This window comes from Lissotriton vulgaris, chromosome 5 (assembly GCF_964263255.1).
Source record: "Lissotriton vulgaris chromosome 5, aLisVul1.2, whole genome shotgun sequence".
Lineage (NCBI taxonomy): Eukaryota > Metazoa > Chordata > Amphibia > Caudata > Salamandridae > Lissotriton > Lissotriton vulgaris.
The window spans coordinates 1,340,235,878-1,340,256,411 of NC_141693.1; the positions used below are offsets into that span (position 1 = coordinate 1,340,235,878).

The following is a 20,534-nucleotide window of genomic DNA, read 5'->3' on the forward strand; positions in this document are numbered from 1 at the left end:
TAGAGGAAGGTGAGCTGTCCCCGCGGGGAGGAGGGTGGGTTGCATGTGAATCTATGAAAGCTTCCAATACTGGAGAACTACAGTTACAGGTAAGTTACTTATTTCTTACTCCAGTATTGGATATTTCATAGCTTCACATACTTGAATCAGAGTAGCTAGGAGTTATGTAGTACATCTATATTGGCCTTGAACAACTTAACAAGACAATGCAACACCAAATCTTTATGTAAACATCAAACTATATGTTAATCACAATCGTAGGAAACAATTAGGAAATAAATTCCTCTAACCATCGAACAGTGCAAATACTCTATGAAACAAATTTCAGGAAGAGACACTCCCACAAACAATGCTGTAGACTTAGAGACGTCTACAAGGGATTTGTTTAACCACTATCATTCACATTACTTGTTGAAACCTTAATCAGTGAGATTGTCGTACAAGAACTATCTCGCAGGAGTCCACAGAACAACACCTATTAATATCTTAAAGCAAAAATAACACACAGGAGAACCTATTTATATGAAAAATATATATTCTGTATTTAATTGCTGGATTACAAATTAATTAAAGGGGATACATAAAATCTTGAATCTAATGCAAAAATGTCATGAAAGAATGTATAAATGAATTCAACAAAACAATTCATAACATAACAAACACTCCTATTAATCAGGTGAGAGCAACTAAAAAGCATAGATCATTATTGCTCTTCCAGACATGGATTCCTTAGGAGATGGTGTGCAGGTCGACGTTTCGGTCTTTGTAGCTGTAGTCTCTAAGACCATCATCGGGAAAAATGTTTTATAGCAAAAAGAATGCCCCAGGGTTATTGGGAAGAACGGATCTACCGGGTTGGAAAGGCAGAATTGTCTCAAAATCTCTTCTTGGCTTGGAACTAATCTCAACCAATTAGACTTCAATATCCGGACAGCAGTTCTTGGATAGAGTCCAGAAAATTAAGGACGTGCCCTCAATGCAAGCTTGTTCAAAACGCAACCAACCGACTCAGCCAATAACGTTCCGTGAAATGGAAGTGTTAGTCTGTCCCAGTATTTACACAAACAACAATTTCAATAGCACTGTTTTATTTCTTTTATAGAGTTACGCAACCAAGTGCAGGGTGTCAGAGCTCTTTACGAAACATGCACATTATACATTGACAATAAATCATGTAAGTGTGTAAATCAATGTACAAGACGAGTGACATGAGACATGGTTACAAGGTGTAGGAGTCACATGTCCATATCTCAGTATGCTGTATTGGAAGGATTACAATTAATGAACTGCAGGTAACAAAAGGATGCCGGTGTTAATAGCAGTAACCCAATTACTTATCCATATAAAATAAAAATCTGTAATCTGCATGTTAAACGATGTGCTTAGCAGGAGACACATTAACCTTCAATACTTCTTTGATTCAAAACTGGGACTTCACAAAACACAGATCTCTCCCTCAAATGTGTTAACCTTTAGAGTTATCTCACCATTACTACAACTCCCTGAGATTTACAGGGCACCTTTGTAGCAGATGCCTTACCCAATCAAATATTTTAAAATGCAGACTTTGCAACCAATTAAGCAGAACAGATCTACTGCCATGCTTCGCCTTGTTGCCAATCTCTTTGTGGCAGGGTTTAAAAAAAATAAATGCATAAATTGAGACCCAGAATTTGCGTCAGGATTGCACCACTTTTTTGGTACAACCCCAACTCAAAATCTAATTTGTTAAATCTCATGAAGCGCTTTTATGTACTCATTATATACCTGATAAACATATGTGTGAGGTTTTATTATCTGATGTCACTTCTTGTTATGTCACTTTCTGTGATGTCATGTGCAGCGTCACACATCGTGACATCATGCGCTGTGATGGCCTCATGGCCTGCTTCATGCTTTCACTTGCATGCTGGCTAACTTGGTTAGTCCCCCCCACTTTTTTTAAGGACTTGTGCCCTGCTGTCAGGTGTAAGCATTGCTTCAAGACAAAAGATTTAACAAAAGTGCAAGAATGGTTCAGAGAAACATTGAGCAATGTTATCGGACCCAGTGTCTGAGCATGCAGAAAAAAAGAGCTACGTTTGTTTTTTATAACTAGTTGTGCTTACGCAGCCAGGCACCAGAAAAAAGTTTTGGTGCCACCTATAACGTATTTATTTGCCCCAACTGGAAACATTTCCAGATATCCTCTGACACCGGCGAAGTTTCTAAGCTAAAGTACTTTATAAGAGAGGTGTTCATTACAATAGTTTCAACTCTTTGGGTATTTATTCAATGCAAAGGTTTAGGTTTACCTTTTTTGGCGTTGTTGTAAAAGATTGAGCAGCTTCAGGGCACTTGACATACAGCTTTTTGGAAATATCTTCTTCTGAAACCAGGCTCTTAAAGAAATACATGAAATATATTTTATACGCCATCTTACAGGCCTTACTTCAACTGTTAGTGTTCAACAGAATTTTTAGAAATCCTAAAAGACCTTCTGCCTTTGTCACATGCCTGCCATTTCTATGAGACCTATGCTTTATACTCAGTCAGTTAGTAAACAAAAGGTATTCATGTCAAAGCATTACAAGCAGAATATAGATAATTGTGAATTAAAAGTGAATAATTCCAGAGGGGCACTGGTTCAATTCACAGATATTTGTAATCAGAATTACCATATTTAAAACCTTCAATTGTTAAAAAGGCATTTTTTTTTCCAAAACCTTTATTGCACCTTTTAGTCTTACACAGCAATTGGCCCACAACCCAGCGGGCCGGCCGCTACAACATGGCTGAATGAGCCTCATTATCGGAAAAACCTGTACATTAGATGCTGTGTCCGTGGTCTGGTTATTTCGCTCTTTAGGAAAGGCGCATTATTCACAAGTAATGTCCTGAATTACAGAGGTTTAGGTTTTTGCGTTTTAAACAATAAACAACCTTAAAAATCAACAAAGAAATCACAGGTAGGTCATCACGTGCTGAAGTGAATCCGCATACATTGTGCCTTGCAAAGTTCCTGGCAAATTGGTCTGCAGTTAGGTTCTCACGGTTACACATATTAAGTAGTACTAATGATAAGTGTACATGGAAGTCCTACGGGGTACTCGCCCTGTTAGCCCCTCCGTTTCGTCCCTCCCGTCTCCCACGGTCTCCCACTATCCCTACCCCTCCCTCACTCTACCTCTTCTTGGGAACGCTAATCGTCCTCTCCTTCCTCATCAGATGATATTGGTTCGTCCGCTGGTAAGGGTTCACAGATGTCCCCCCGGTACGAGTTCCACGGGGTCCAGATCTTATTCCATTTTCTCGGGCAAGCCCTGCTAGTATACACCTCCCTTTCTGTGATCATTACCCTGTCCATATTCTCACACCATTGTGATCTCGTTGGTACCTCTATGGCCCCCCATTTCTGTGCTATGTCTCTTTTAGCTATGACCATTCCCAAGGTGACCCATTGCAATCCGTACCTGGACAAATCATTGGGTTCCCACACATTAAGTAAGCATTTACATGGTTCAGGGATCAGGGAGGTCCCCACAGTTTGTGATATAGTGCGTAGTATACTTCTCCAGTATTCTTGAATGCGTGGGCAGTCCCATATTGTGTGGAAGAAAGTCCCTTCCTCCCCACACCCTCGGAGACAAAATGGGTGCTGCGCGCGGTGTATGAGGTGTAGTGTCGTTCTAGTATAATATACTCTATGTAGTATTTTGAGCTGTATGAGCCGGAATTTAGCTGAGATACCTACTTCCTTTGGTGAAGCCACTGCTTCGTTCCACTCGGTTTCATCCATAGCTGCCACGTCCCCCTCCCACTTTTCCTTAAGTTTGATCATGGGGTCCGGCAAATTGTTGCTCAACTTACGATATGTGAGCGAGGTTGCTCGCTCTGGCATATAGTCCTTAAGGAGATGGTCTTCGAATGGTGAGGCCTCTGGCACCTCCGTTTCTGGGGGGATGGCTGTAAGTAGTGCGTGTCGAATCTGGGCATATCGGAATGCTTCTCGTGGCCCTAGCTCGTATTGGTCTCTCAGTTGTGCAAATGGAATCACCGTGCCCCGTTCCCACAAGTCCCCCACCGTGCACAGGCCTAACATATCCCAATGGGAGAAGCCCTTACTGTTCCGTAAGTTCCCTAGCATCCGGGAGTCCCATAGGGAAGTAAGTTTCGTTATTCTCCCTTTCCACCCTAGTGTCGCCTGCGCCCTGTGCCATATCGCCGCTGTGAGTTTTGTGGGTCCCTGAAGTGTGCGTACCATACGTTGGTCGTACAAGGGGGCTAGTAGGGTACTAGCTCCTAACTGTGTCCTGTCTGCTCTGAATGCTGGGTCATTTTAGGGGGCGTGGATCCACTGATTTATGATTTTCAGCTGCGCCGCCCAGTAATACAGTTTCAGGTCTGGTAGCGCAATCCCTCCGTCGTACCACCCTTTGTGCAGTAAAAAGGCATTTTTGAGCAACAAAGATAGTAGTCACTTTGCAAACAACAACATTGCTTAATGATTAATTGGGAAACAATAGAACGGAAAAAAGTCAAAGTGTCCTGCAAAAGATAGGTAAAATTAAGTTTAAATAGAAATCTAAACTTGAGTGTCAGCAAGGACCTTGGATTGGATCATATTTTGTTTTTATAAAGTGTTTAAACATCAGCACAATTATGCATCTTTAAGAAGTCAGCGTGTTTCCAAAATTAAACAAACAATTAGTACAATATCAACTGCAGTATCTGCATTCAAATATTGATTAATAAGTTATGGTAACTTACCTTATTTAATTAGGAAGCTTGCAGAGTCCCTTGTTAGTCTGAGAAGCATGTGCATACTACAAAAAGCACAAGTAACTTTTTTTCTGCAACCATCTCTACAGGAAGTGATATCACTGAATTTCCAGCATGCACATCTACAAGAAGTGCCTTCATTGCATTTGCCAGCCTTCACCTCTTCTGAAAGTAAGAAATAAGTTACTTACCAGTAACTGTAGTTCTCCAGTATTGGAAGCTATCATCGATTCACATGCTTGAATCATTCTCTGTCGTCATGATGGGAGTCCCCAGTACATTAAATAGTAATAGAGATAAATTAGACTGGTAGGAATTAATTTATACATTCTTTCATGACATTTTTGCATTAGTTTCAACATTTTATGTATCCCCTTTAATTAATTTGTAATCCAGCAATTAAATACAGAATATATATTTTTCATATAAATAGGTTCTCCCGTGTGTTACTTTTGCTTTAAGATATTCATAAGTGTTGTTCTGTGGACTCCTGCGAGATAGTTCTTGTACGACAATCTCACTGATTAAGGTTTCAAAAAGTAATGTGAATGATAGTGGTTAAACAAATCCCTTGTAGATGACTTTACCTTGTACTGAACATTGCCCAAGCCTACAAGGGTTGATTGGGTTACCCTTTTTAGAATCAGTAGACTTAGAGACAGCCCTTGTCGATTGAGCCTGGACTCTTGAGGATAGTGGTGTGCCAGGTTTGCTATGGCAAAATAGTATGGCACTAAATATCCATCTAGATATACTCTGCTTAGAAAGCGGGAAACCTTTCCTCGGAGCGCTGTATGTCACAAATAATTGAGAAGACTTGTGAAATAGCTTTGTTTTTTGCAGATAGAACTTAAGGCAATGCCTGATGTCTAGTGGTCCTCTGCGCAGCAGTCGATGGAATCGGGAAGAAAGTCCTTAGTACCACCAGCTCATTCAAATGGAAGTCCAAAGGAACCTTTGATAAAAACTTTGGATTTGTGCGGAGGAGAAGACCATCCGATTTGAATTGTAAAAATGGTTCTTCTATAACAAAGGCTTGCATTTCACTTACCCTTCTGGCAGACGTCAGTGCAAAAAGAAAAGCTAACTTCCACGATGGGAACTTGATCTCTGCCCTGTGCATCGGCTCGAAAGGAGTCATCATTAGTTGAGAAATAACCATATGTAACTGCCATGCTGGAGGCCTTACAAGAGGATAGGCATGAAACAAACCTTTGAGGAATTCTTTGAATATCCCGGAAGACCACAAAGATGGAAAGGAGAGTGTCCTTCTTTAGTGAGAAATAGCTTCAAGATGGACCTTTATAGAACTATGTGCCAAACCTGATTGCGACAATTGAGAGAAGTATGGCAAGAGTTGTTCTGGAGAGGAAGAAAACAAGTGTATTTCTGTTTGGCGGCACTAGATACAGAAATGCTTCCACTTGAAGCATAAGTTTTGATGGTATAATCCGCTCCGACTTTGGCCAAGATAGCTCTAAAGTTGCCGTAAATGTTCAGATGCTGGAACTCATTGAACTCAGGAGCGATGCCAATAAGTGAAGGTGTCGGGATCTGGATGGAAGATCTCTCCTGGTTCATTGTGCGGAGGTTGGAGACTGCTGGCAGAAGGAAGTACAGAACCTGAGAGAATAGAAGCAGTTCCGTGTACCACTTTTGACATGACCATGCTGAAGCAATGAGAATCAGCTTGCAGGGCTCTTTCTTCGTCTTCCTTTTGACTCTTGGGAGAAGAAGAGTGGGAGGAAAATCGTAGGCAAAGATGCAGGACCATGCAATCGAAAAGGCATTCCCCTATGACCTCCGTTGGGGATGCCAACTTGCATAGAACCGGCATTTGCGGTTCCGAAGAGTTTTTAATAGATCTAACTCTGGGGTGCCCCAGCGACTGAAGATGTTGTGCAAGGTCTGTTGGTGTAGTTCCCACTCATGGCACGATGTTGTGAGCCTGCTGAGTGTATCCGCAATAGTGTTTTGTATTCCTTGAAAATGCTCCACTTGGAGGCAAATTTTGTGAGTAACAGCCAATTTCCATAACCTCTGTGCTGTTCTGGAAAGTAGGCGAGATTGTGTGATGCCCTGTTTGTTTATGTAATGCATCATTGTGGTATTGTCTTTTCGGACAAGCACCGACGAACCTTGTATTCTGGGAAGTAAGCCTTGAAGGGCTAAATGGACTGCCTATAATTTCAGCATATTTGTTTGTGATTGACTTTGAGTCTGATGCCACTTGCTGCTCACTTGCAGTTATTGGAGGTAAGCTCCCCAGCCCTCCAGGGATGCATCTGTGGTGATTACGAAGGGTGTTGGCATGTGCATAAGAGACAGCCCTACTGACAGATTGTTCTTGCCTATCCACCACTCCTAGGCTCTAAGCATTTTTGGGCTTACCCTGACCATGTCGTCGAAGGAGCCTTTGGATTGTGCCCACTGTTTGTCCAGCTCCTCTTGGATAGGTCACATTTTGAGACCACAAAATGGGATCAGAGGTATGCATGAAGACATCATTCCCAAGAGTGACTTGTATAATCGGACTGAAAGAGACTTTTTGCTTCTTATGGATGACGCTAGCATGAGAAGTCGCCGCTGCCGCTCTTCTGCAGGATATACTTTTAAGCACCCCGTGTCTACCATTTCTCCTAAAAAGACAATCTTTTGTGATGGGTTTTGCTTGGACTTTTCCAGATTGAGAGTGAGACCCAGTTGTCAGAAAAGATCTAATCAAATACGGAAAGACCTGATGCTGGCTTTGCCTGAGCAATGCAGCGACTTGCGCAAGGCACTTTGTGAAAATCCTGGGTGCAGATTTGAGGCTAAACAGGAGCACTTTTAACTGAAAATGGCATCCGGCAACAAAAAAACTCAGATATTTCCTGTGCTTTGGATGAATGGGTATGTAGAAATACGCATCTTGGCGGTCCAATGAGGTCATGTAATCGGATTGGTTTAAAAGACTCAGACCTCCTGCTGAGAAATCATCCAAAAGGACTGCTTTTTCAGGTAAAGATTGAGGCTTCTGAGGTCGATAATTTGTCGCCAGTGCCTTAACTTTTTTCAGATTAAGAAGAAACAGGAGTAGAAACCTTTTTCCCCTGTGAGAGACTGGGACCTTCACTATTGCCCCTTTGGAGAGCATTATATTGACATCTTGTTGAAGAGCTGTGGGATGTTTTTGGTGAAAAGGTTGTGATGGGGTTGTAGGTGTTTTTTGGATAAATTCCAGTGTGTGTCAAAATTATATCAGACGTAGAACACACTTGTCCACCGTAATGGGTTGCAATTGGAAGAGGTGGTTGGAAATGTTGCCCGCGCGGTTGAAAATTTTTGATGGGAAAGAACGAGGAGATTGTGGTGAGGGGGTTGGAACTGGAGCCTGTGTGATATCATTGTCGAAGGCCCGATCCTTACCTGGTCATGCTGACTTTCCTCCATTTGCTCTAACATAGGATGTCTGTGGAGGCTGTTTTTGCTGGAAGTGGGAACGATAAGGCTGATGACTTGATGAGTACGCAAGACATCAGTATTGCTGATAGCCTCCCCTATAGGATTTCTTTCCCTCTGGAACCACGAAAAGGAGGTTTACGAAATTGGAGTGTCCCCAAAGATTGGGCAGTATCCGTATCCTCTTTGATCGTTTTGAGAGCTTCTTACACTTGACTCCCAAAGAAATCCTCTCCATTGTATGGGAGGTCCAAGATTTTATTTTGAACCTCAGGGCGGAATGAGGTGGCTTTAAAACATCCCTGTCTTCTGAGAACCGCCGCTCCTGCCAACTGTCTGAAACCTGTGATGGCAACATTCATGGCAGAATCTGTTATTTTATTGGATGCTCTCTCCCTCTCGTGTAATATCTTTCTTGCCTCTTCTTTAGCGTCCTCTGGGAGTTGATCCATGTAGGGAGCAATGTCGGACCGCATCTGGTGATCATAGCGCCCTAAGATCACTAGAGTATTTGCCCCTCTCACTGTCAATGCTGACATTGATGAAAACCTCTTTCCAATTTAATGTAGATGCCTGCCATCTTTATCAGGAGGAGCTGAAAGGGGTGCTGCCGGATTTTTGGAGCGGCATTGAGCTGACTGCATAACCACTAAATCTAGTTTCGGATGTCCCGGAAGGCACACTGGTGCATTGTCTGTGGCTTTGTATTTTTTGTCAAGGCGTGGAAGCACTGCTGGTATAGATGCTGGGGTCTTCATAATCAACATACCCTCTTCTCAAATGTAATCGATAATCGGTATTGCTCTAACAGATTTAAGGTATGATTTCTTTCATTCGTAAAGGAAACAGTCAAAATGCCGAGTGGTAAAGCAAATGTTATTGTTGCACGCTCTAGAAGATTATGAAAACCTCCTATATACTCTTGTGGAGAGTCTACTGGAGGAAGTGTTGGTGAAGCAGGCAGAGAGATTGAGTAATTATCCCATTCTGCACCTGTGTCACAAAGTTCTTCCTCCTCATGTTCTTTATCCGAAGAAACTGTTTCCTGGAGAGGAACAGACTGCGGAGTGTTTGGCAGTGACAGTCTGGTAGGAGTGGATTTTTGCACTGGTGACCCCACTAAAAACGGAGAGACCGGGGGCGTGGCCAAGTAAGATGGCGGAGCAGACGTGATCCTGCTCAGCTCCACGGGCTCCCGATCGGCTGAAAGGATTCTCTGCTGCTTTTTGGCGGTGTTTTGGTGCTTTTTACCTGTCTGCTGCCTGGCAACATGGTCCTGGATCCTGTTTGATGTTAGCAGCGCCGCTTGATAAGCGCTGTGGGGGCTGAGTGGAGGGTCGGAGGAGCTCCAGGGCTCCAAACGCCATTTTGTGGTACCTGGCGCCGGCCCGGAGCCCGCGAGTTGAGTGGAGGTGCCCTGTGCACCACCGGAGGGGGCCTCCTGGGTGAGTGCAACGGTGCCGCCCGCATGCTGTGTGGAGGGGCGGCAGTGTAGGGGCTGCAGTGGCGGAGGCGTGAGATGGCGGGAGTGCGCTCCACGCGGATCCATGCTGTGACGGCTGCGGCGGGACTGAGCAGCGACGGTGGACCCCTCTGGAGTCTGTATGTTGCCCCGGCTGTGTGCTCTTCTCCCCGCATGTGTTTGATGTGATGCTGCTTGAGGATGCCTGCTGTCGACTGGGGAGCTGATTTCTCCGGTGCCTGACCGTAAGATGGCGGCGGCCATGGCTTTGATGGTGGCGACGGTGGGGAGATCTAGGCACTGAAGACACAGCGCTGGATGTCAGGCGGTGAGGCTGCAGGCGCTGCTAGGGGGCACGCTCATTGTTGCTTGCAGAGCTTTGGGAGGAGGCCCCTGATGGCACTGTAGGGGCCTTATAACGCCGCGTGCTGAGATGCACCCAGAGTCCCTCTGATGACATCATGCCTTATTTGATCTCCCCACGCACCCCTGGGGCCACATTTTTTTTTACACCACCTCCACCTCGCCACGTCTTGGGGTTCATTGGAACGTATCTAGGTTGGCGGATTGGCTCCTATGCTTCCTAAGAAGACTACCAATAAGGTCTCCGAGTTCTTTAAGTCCTCTGAGAAGACGGCTTCCCTGAGTGACGCTGCGCACCCGCCCAAGATGGAGCTCACTCGGGAGGACCTGGTGGCCACCCTCGGCAATTTCACCATGGAGTTGTGTCAAGAATTTAAGCAAGACCTTCGCTCTTCTGTGGATCAGTTGAAGGCTGATCTTACTGAAAAGCTTACCACTCTCCGGAAGGACGTTGACGCAGTGGGCACCCGCATTTTGGAGGTTGAGGGGCAGACGCAGGATTTGGTGATGGCTCAGGCTAAGCTAAAGGATGGCCACCTGTCCCTTCAAATCCAGCTTCAGCAAGCTCTGCTTAAAGCAGAAGATTTGGAGACAAGATCCCGGAAGGAGAACATTCGCATTAGGAATTTGGAGGAGGGGGCGGAAGGGCCGGACCTGGAGGCCTTTATCACTGGGCTCTTCCCCGAGATTCTTGCTCCTCAGCAGCTCAAAACCAAGATCGACAGTGTCCACTGTGTGGGGGTGCTCCAGGCGACACAACGCAAACGTCCTCGAGTTGTGCTGGTTAAGCTCCCTTCCTTTGGGGTGAATGAGGCCCTCCCCTCAGCTGCCAGGAAAAAGGATGAGGTGTCCTTCCAGGGACATAGATGCGCTCTTTACCAGGATTTGGCCTCAGTGACCCTGGTGCGCCAGTAGGCGATGAGGCCCATTACTGCCAAGTTGCAAGAGGACAAAATTCGCTACAGATGGTCCTTCCCTTTTGGTCTCATCTTTGACTACGGCAACAAAACCCACCACATGTCTGATCTTACGGAGGGGCTGCGGGTTTTGGGGCTTCCCCTTCCGGAGGGGGCTTCTGATGGGGATTCTTCCACGGGGCGGCACCGGCAAGGGGTGGCCCCCACACCTCGAACACTGTCTCGAGGAGACGCTAGTATGCTGGGGCCGATTGGTGAATTTATGACTCCTTGGATGCCAGTTCTGAGTTTGTTGGACTCTCTGGAGGTACTTTGCAGTCGGCGTGCCCATTGACATTTGGATTTTTCGGGAGAGCCGCCTACTCCCTTGACGTCTGACTTTGGGGTCTTCTACGACGTCTTGAATGATGATGGCACCACTGGTGGGCGCCATGATGAGAGGAGCCCCCGAGATGGGGCTGGTAACTCACAGTACTGCTCCATGGACACTGAGGTTTTCGTTTTTATTTCTCGACCTCATGCTAGTACACCGTTTTCTAATTCTTTTGCCTGTACGATCAGGAGCTGCGGGCCTTGTCCGTGCTACCCATTATTCTTCCCAGGTTTCCTGGGGGAAGGTTGAGCCGATGCCCTTCGGGTCAACCGGCTTTCAGTTTCTGGGCTTGTTGGGGGGGGTTTGGGAGGGGGAGGGTTTCTGGTGGTGACTGCGGGGTTGTTTCTCTTTGCCTTTTGTTTTGGGGACTGTAGGGGGCTGGTTTGACACCCTGTGGGGGCAGGGGGATGTGGAGTGAGTTTTGTACATAATGTGAGCCGGAGGGAGGGTGTTTCCTTTCCTGATGGTTAGTGTTGCCTCCTGGATCGTTAAGGGGCTGAACTCCCCCCAGAAACATCAAAAGGTATGGAAATACCTGACTGATTGCAAATTTGAGGTGGTGGCATTACAGGAGACCCACCTCAAAAGGGCTGAGGTCTCTAGGTTGCGTCACAGGAGCTATCCGTTAATCTACACCTCCTCTGCTCCTACGAAACACAATGGGGTGGCCCTGCTCTTTCATGTCTCCGCACATTTTCAACTCGAGGCTGTCAAATCCGATAAGGAGGGACGGCTATTGCTTGTTAAAGGTCATTTGAAAGGTAATCTTTGCACCTTTGTTTCAATATATGCTCCTAGCTCAGGGCAGTCTGTCTTCATTTCACGCGCTCTTGACCAGAAAGGGGGCTTTGCCGAAGGTCCCATTGTGTTGATGGGTGATTTTAATCTCACCTGGAAGGGGCCTCTTGATAGTTCTAGCTCTAGTAGGGCTTCCTCTAGTACCTTCTCTGGCACAGTACGACAGCAATTTGCTGACCTAGACCTCCTTAATGCTTGGCGTTCTCTACACCCCACTACGAGAGACTATACACATTTCTCACATGTACATAGGACGTATTCCAGAACTGAGTATATTTTCGTTAGCCAGTCTTTGCTAGGGTCCCTTCAGGCTGCCCAGATCCTCCAGATTGCTATTTCAGACCATAGTTTGGTTTCCCTGTGCCTTTATTGGACTGACACCACTCCATGGTCTTCTCATTGGTATTTCCCCTTAGTTCTCACCCGTGACCCTGAGGCCCGACTCCGAGAAGCCTTACTAGCAACTATCGTAGAGTTTCTTTAGCATAATGACCCGCAGGACACATCTCCGCAGACCACTTGGGATGCCTTTAAGGCGGTTCTGTGTGGGAAGTGCATTCAACTTAATTCGATATTGAACAGGCAAAGGGCAAAGGAAAGGGAGGATCTTGAAAAAGAACTCGAGGCAGTGGAGCAAGCACACAAAGCTCATCAAACCAGAAATCAGAGACAACTGACCGCTCCCAGGGGCAAGTTACGGGCCATTTATTCCAATCCGGCGGATTTTACTCTGCTAAAGCTCTGTCGATCTTCCTTCCATCAGGGCAATAAGATGGGATTTTATTGGGGGGATTTTAGATTGTCAGGGTCATCTTGCACACTCCGATTCTGATAAAGCTTATTTATTCAGCTATTTTTATGGTCAGCTATATCAGGGCTCTATTCCGGAAACGGCCCGCCAAGACCGCTTTTTGGACTCCCTGGTCCTTCCTCAGATCTCCAGGGAGTCTGCAGCTCTTTTGGACTCCCCTATATCGCAGGAGGAAGTCCGGGAGGCTATCTCGAGACTTAAGCTACATAAAGCTTCGGGGCCTGATGGCCTTACCGCTTATTTTTATAGATGTTTTTCAGCTGAGCTCGTTCCCCATCTTACGGCTTTATTCCAGGCTATCGGTGCAGATGCACACGTCTCTGACTCTGTGGCGGAGGCTGTGATTACAATTCCCAAGCATGGTAAGGATCCGCAATTGTGAGGCACCTACAGACCCATCGCGCTTCTTAATTTGGACGCTAAGTTGTACTCTGCCATCCTGGCAGCCCGTTTAGAGAATTTGATGCCAAACATAATACACCCCGATCAATCGGGCTTTATTAAAGGCCGGAAAAGGCATGACAATATTAGACGTACGGTTCACCTGATCGAAAAGGCATCTTGGTTTAAGCTCCCCGAAATCTTGGTAGGCCTTGATGCGGAAAAAGCCTTTGATCGGGTGGACTGGGCCTTCCTCTTTTTGGTCATGCAGAGATTTGGGTTCGGAGACACCTTTCTTAATATGGTGAAGGCCAACTATCACCATTCCATCTCTCGTGTGATGGTAAATGGGTGTTCCTCCTCTCCTTTTGTCCTTGGCAGGGGCACCCACCAGGGGTGCCCTCTGTCGCCCATTTTATTCGCTCCTAGTATTGAACCCCTAGCGATCCGCCTGCGATCCAATGTTGAAGTCAAGGGCATCCCCTTTGGCGGTATCGAGCATAAGGCCTCCTTTTTTTGCTGATGACATTTTCCTCTCGCTTACGGACCCGATGTTTTCGTTGCAGGCGGTGCAACGTGAACTACTTGATTTTGAACAGGTAGCGGACTTTAAAATAAATGTCATGAAATCTTTCATACTTAATCTCACCCTTCCTTCTGACGAGGTTCGGCGTTGAAGCTCCTGACATCTTTCCAGTGGGCTAAGCACTCCTTGTTATATTTGTGGGTGCACCTCACGGCACGGGTGGGTGACCTGTTTAAAGCAAATTATCCCCCCTGTTGATTCAACTTCAGCGTGATCTCAAGCGTTGGTCGCCACTCTACCTTTCCTGGTTGGAGCGCATCAATACCATTCAAATGACGCTTTTGCCTAAATTCTTATATCTGTTTCAGGTATTTCCTATATAGTTAGAGCGCTCTCTCTTACCAAGTCTCCGCACTCTGATCACTAAATTTCTTTGGCAATGAGGGAGAGCGCGCTTGCCCTATCAGGTATTAGGCGCCCTCGGGATATGGGAGGTCTGGCCATTCCTGACTTTACTTTATATTATCAAACTGCTCAATTGCGGGCCATCGCTAAATGGCCTGCCAGGGAGTCTGACAGGCACTGGCTCCATATGGACCGTGCCGTAATAGGTCGCTATATTTGGGATGTGCTGTAGAAACCTAGACATGACTGCCCACCAAATGCCTATCTTAGCACCCCCACCCGAATGACGTTGCTTATCTGGGATAGGGTTTCTAGGAGAGAGGGGTGGAGCTCCTTTCACTTTAACCCTGTTTTTCCCCCAGCACTACATGAGGGTCCATTCGACAGTTGGAGTGAGGGGGATTGCTTAAAAATTTCTGACTTATTCCGGTACGGGGAAGTCCTGACATTTGAGGAATGTAGAAAATAATTTGCGCTCCCAAAAACTGAACTTTACCACTATCTTCAACTCAAGCACTGGTTCACCACCGGGTGGGGAGGGGGTGGGAGGGGGGGTGTTTGGTTAGGGGGGTGTTGTTTCATGTTTCATATTTTTGCATACTTTACTCTGTATCATGCCAAGACAGGTCGAGGGATCGTGTGAAGCTGAGCCCGTCACAGCTGCATATGTTGCAATCCCGTCCCCTCTCTGTACTGTGGTGGCCTTGAGGGCCTTGCTTTGAGTGTTATGCGTTACATTGATGCTCACTAAAAATAATTTTTGAGACAAAAAAAACTGAGAGACGGCAACAGCAACTGAAGGAGGTAAACTGCGGTGGTAGTCTTCAAGCATTGGCTTAAGTTCCAAAATTAAAGCAGAAGGAACTGTCACCGTCTCCTGTTGATAGTACTGGCGTCCTGGCTCAGGCTGTGCATAGTAAACTTGACCATAGCCATCTTGCTCCTGCTCCTCATCGTCCTATGGCTGATACTTGACATGCAAATCTGATGGACTATATGCAGGTCCAAAGGGTCCTTCCTCTTCCGAATCCTCTTCCTCCAGAAGATGAGTGGGTAAAAGAGGAGTAATTTTACTTGGTGACGTATGTTCTGGGGTATTAGCTATCTCCCTGGTAGGAGACAATAGTCATTGGCAATGGTGATTTAGCCCATGGTCCTGATGTTGATGATCTAGGAGGCTTCATCGACTAGAAAGTCTCCGTCGACAGCTGCATCAACGCTGACTGCGATGGGCTCAACAACAGTGTGCCCACCTCATGCAGCATCTTCTTCATTGCGTCAACGACAAATCCATCAGCGCCGGTATCTTTGTCAACGCAAGTGCCTTCGTTGACGCTGGTACTTTCAATGGCAACGGTGACCTCGTCGACAACCGTGACTTCATTGATGACGGTGTCTTCAATGACGGTATCTTCATCGACGACGGTGTCTTCCTTGATGGTGGTGTCTGCGTTGGCGGTACTGTCTTCGTCGACAATGACGATCTTGTCAACTGCAACTTCGTTGGCGGCTTTATTTCAATGACAGTGAAGAGATCCTCATCAAAGATGCCAGAGGGATGGATGACAAAATCAGGGCCTCAATAGACGATGACGGGGATGTCCTAGATGCTGACAGGGCTGTGGAGAACAATGTAGGCACTGACGTCCCTGAAGTGCAACCCTTTTTGTCGACGGCAGATTGCTATTGAGTGGCAGAGAACTTGTCGATGGCTCTGAAGAACACTTTTAAAAGTCAGTTTTAGGCCTGGAGGTGGAGTTTTTGACTCAGATACAACTTATGTGGCTGTTCTTTGTTGGAAGCCACTTTACTGTGCATGGAGGAGACTTCCTGAGAGGACTTCTTGGCACATTTTTAGTTGGGTTCCTTGATAGAGGTCGATGAATCCCTTTCTCTTTTGAGGGAAATCTTTGATGAAGTGGACTGCTCGCTCTCTGAGTCTGATACAGGATCAGACCTGGTCTTCTTTCTTTGGAGCCCAGTAAGAAGCCTTCCCTCCTGGTCTCTAAGAGTCTTCTTCGAGAAGGTGTGACATATCTTGCAGTCAGACGCCTTATGATAATGATATAAACAATAAATGCACTCTTTATGAGGGTCTTCCACATACAATCAATTCTTCAGACAAGGGGCACACTCTCTAAAGAGAGCCTTTTTTGCCTTCTCTGACATGTTTGAGTCAGATTTGTGGCAAACAACAGATATAAAGAGCAGAAATATATCTGATTTGAGATAATATATCAAATAAAGTCACTTCCCTGAAAATTGAAGTCCAGAACATCTTCTTGAAGATAAGAAAAGCTGAGCAGAGCTCAGAAGAGACTCCCTAGCACAATGTGCGGTATAAAATCTGAGATTCCGAGCTTCTCTCAGGGGTGTTCTAGAGGGTAGTTGGTTCTGATTGACTAAACCTTTGGTCTCTTTTTTAATGATGACTATGATAGGTTAATAAACTGTGAGGCCTAGGCCTATTCTAGTCTATTCGTATCAGTCTACGTTATCACTCCTACAATTTAAAGTACCAAGGACTCCCATCATGACGACGGGGAATGATTCAAGCATGTGAATCTATGAAAGATCCAATACTGGAGTAACGAACAAGCATGTAATAGCAAAGGTTTCCTTTGGACAGCACTACACAGCCAAAAATGTCTATTACAGGACCGAAGTCTCCAACTTCATCACTCAATCACATCCATTGCACTCAGAGTAGGAGAACATGTCTGTATACCCAAGTCTACTAGTATGTACAAGACTAATAACAGAGGATTACAATTATTTTATTCGTCATAAGACACACAATCAAGTAAAACAGGTCTGCACAATTATTAACACTGAGTAATGAAATATAAAGAACAAAACAAATTCCATAAATTCACTCAGAAAACACAATAAAAAAAATCATGCAACATAAATTTAAAATGTATGCAAGCGTACTAATAATAGACCAAAAACTTTGTTTTAAGCTGAGCACATCTGTGATAATTGTTCCTCAATAACTGTGGGTGCTATGCTGTATGGGCACTCAAAGGTCTCAGTGATAATACGGATTGTGTTCCTAACAACTCAGGCGTTGACGCGTTTTGATGGGAAAATTATAATGCCATCTTTATCAAGACCAAAGTTTTATGACTCTCTCAAGCAGATAAAACACCTGCTGAGTCTTTTACAGTAAGCCACAAAGGAACACACCAGCTATCACTCAGGACTGGCTAAAATCTCCTAGAACCGTACTGCCCGCATTCTTCTGTCATAACAGCATTCAGTGGGAGTGGGGCTTGAAAGTGTCTTCGTATGCACACCATTATCCACAGAGCACAAGCACTAGAGGGGCAAACTGAAAGATCTGTAGAAAAGTGAGCTGCAAAGCAAGTAATACAGAATTTAACACATATTTGCATTATATATATTTGATGAAGTATATGTATCTGCTTGATGGACTTTTACATCTGTATGTTTGCCTGCACTAAGTCCCAAGTCAAAAGTAAAGGTATCACGTGTGTGTGTGCGTGTGGGTGTGTGCATGTGAGTGTGTGTGTGTGGAGGGCTGCATGTGTGTGTTTCACAACTACCCTTTTTAAAAATAAAAAAAAACTCTGTGAATCAGGTTCACACATTACTCAGACAACTTAATTTCTAAATATATTTACCTACAAGGCTAGTTGTTTTTCCCTCACTGATAGAGTCTGTAGTGGAAAAGGGTCTGCTTCCTATGGTCGCCCCCACTTTTTGGTGTGATACTCTGGTTTTTCGACTTTAGTGTGGCTAATCAGACCCACAGCCAAGCTGTTCTCTCTCTAAATTGATGCCATGTACTTTAGGTACATACCTAATTGGGAATTGGGTCACCTTTGTGAGCCCCTCTGGCATAGGTGCATCCAAGGCCTACCAGGGGCTGCAGCATGAATTATGCCACCCCTGGCTGGCCATCCACACTGACACCACAGGCTGATCACTCAGCTTGGGCATGGTGGTGTAATCACCCCTTGCTTAGATATAGTATTCCTATATCTACCCTTATATATAGACACATATAGGCCTATAAGTCACTCCTATGGCAAGCCTTGACAATCCTGAAGGCAGAGTGATTGGTTTTATGTGAGATGGTGCTCTAGCATGAGCTGAGCCCGTCTGCAGCTTTCGGAACAATGTCCTTATAGCTGTTCAATGATATAGCCATACCATATACTCTTAAGTGCAATATAATCCTCGTGGTTAATGCTAACTTTGGTTTGGCTTTATCAAAACATGTTGTGTAAGGTGTCAAACACTTTGGAATACTACCCCCGATCAGTCCTGGCGGCGGGGGTAGCATTCCACCCTTCTAGAGGGAGAAGACATGTAGTTACTGCTTTACCCGGTTAAAGTTAAACAGAGCCTCAGCATCACAAAATGGAATGCTGCTGCCACAGACACGAGTCTGACCTCCTGCAGCTGGATGAAACTCCGGCAAGGGAAGCCTGGCCAATAGGTTTCCTGTCGAGGGAGGTGCTAGCACCTCCCCAGACAGCCTGTAGTTTATTGGGGCAGGGTGGGTTCAATGGAAAGATGCTTTTCCAGACTCTGCCTTGGGCACACAAGGTGCTCCATGCATAGCTCGGTTCAAACCAGTTGCTGGGGCACTCCAGCCCCAGATCTGGTATGAAACTGGACAAAGGAAAAGGGGTGTAAACACCCCCTTCCCAGGTTCCACTCATAGGAGGGACCTAGCAGGTAATCCAGTCCCTTAGTTTAGTATAAAGATAGGAGCTGTGTCTAGACACATTAGATTATCCGGAAAATAAACTCTGAAATTAAACTCTTGGACCTTCGACGTTCCATATCGACTGGAAGATGAAGACATCTCCATTGTGGTCAAGGAGTGACCACCCTGTGCAAACAGGTACCACCAGTAACTTGCCGGTTTGCTTTGTCGACGCTCCTGCCAGAACCCGAAGACTCCGCGACTCAGGAACTGGACTTCCAGACTCCTCCGACTCCAATCCACATCCACAGCAAAGCTGAGACCCGTGGCAGACACGAGAGACGTGGGACCGGTCACCCTGGACTACCTGCTCTTTGCTAACTGTGCAGCTTTTGAGGTACCCTCGAAGTTGTGTATTGGGGTTTGAAAAGCACCAGACCCGAGCAGCATTTGCCATGAAGCTCAGCCATCCACACTCCACGAATGCGGCGTGGGGCCTGTGCCTGCATTTCAGCTCAAAGCGTCTTCCCGGTTGCTAGCCCGTTGGCTAGTGAGCCCTACGAAGACTTTCTTTTGAAATTACACTGCTTGCCTAGTTCTTCCGGGTTTGCTCCAGCTTCTCTGTGAAGGAGAAGCTCCCCAGACCTTGCTGGTCTGACCTAAAGCCAATCTTCTCTGTAGAGGCCTAGTAAAAACTAGGTCTGACCGGGAGCTCACCCGATGTCCCTAAGGTTTCAAATTTTTCAACAAGTTAATCAATAATGAAATACCCCAAACTTATTCCATATAAGTAAATTCACAAATCTTTTCACTAGTCGAAACACTTTTTAGTGATACTTTACACATTCAAATGCACCTAAATCATAAATGATATAATGATTCAGAGAATATCTATTCAATCTTTCACAATGAGATCAAATTAATGCTCTTTATACAATTGCACAGTAATGATTGATAACAAAAAGTAAACATATGATAACATTTCCCAATGCATTTCGGGTCATTCTGCGACCCTTCTTCAGGGGAGTGCAATTCAGAATAGCGAATCCAATCTTGATTATTTACACGTGATTGTCACGTCAGTTCCGTTTCAGGGCACTATGAAAATAATAATAATGATGTTTTCCCAACATTTTGAACTATATGTACATGATATTGAGTTATAGGATTAACACTATGGTCCAGAGAATAAAAGTTAGGGAACGGGACAAGTAATGAAAGAGAAGGCAAATGAGTTCGTAATGTGAATATAGATGAAAATGGTGAAACGCATGTGTAGAAAAGATATAGTGTATCACCAACAATCCCCCGTTGTGAAGAAAAATGCGGGTAAAAATAAGGATTGTGAGAAGTACCCAAACCCTCACCAACAGTGTGCCCCGATGATAGATAAACCCAAGTGCGAGGATTGTCTACCTGACTGAAAACTCATCCAACTGACTGCATGTCAAGGACGTGTGTAATTTGCCGGAATTAAAGTGATCGGCCTCTGAAAGAGATCTGATAGGTAAACTGAAGATTAGAACTCAGGTTTATCGGTGGAAAACGTAATCTAATAAGGGCGGGGCATACGCTGCATGCTTACCCGATCCTAAAGTGAAGTACTCGCTTTCAC

General features: G+C 45.3%; 1 protein-coding gene across 1 annotated transcript in view; it reads right to left on the reverse strand.

Moving 5' to 3' along the window:
* The window catches only part of SYCP1 (synaptonemal complex protein 1), a 5,090,281-nt gene that overhangs the window by 208,032 nt on the left and 4,861,715 nt on the right, over positions 1-20,534 (reverse strand). Inside the window, exon 38 of the mRNA XM_086919665.1 lies at positions 2,295-2,381. Coding sequence (XP_086775791.1) covers positions 2,295-2,381 — 87 coding nt within the window. The remainder of the gene's footprint in view (positions 1-2,294; positions 2,382-20,534) is intronic.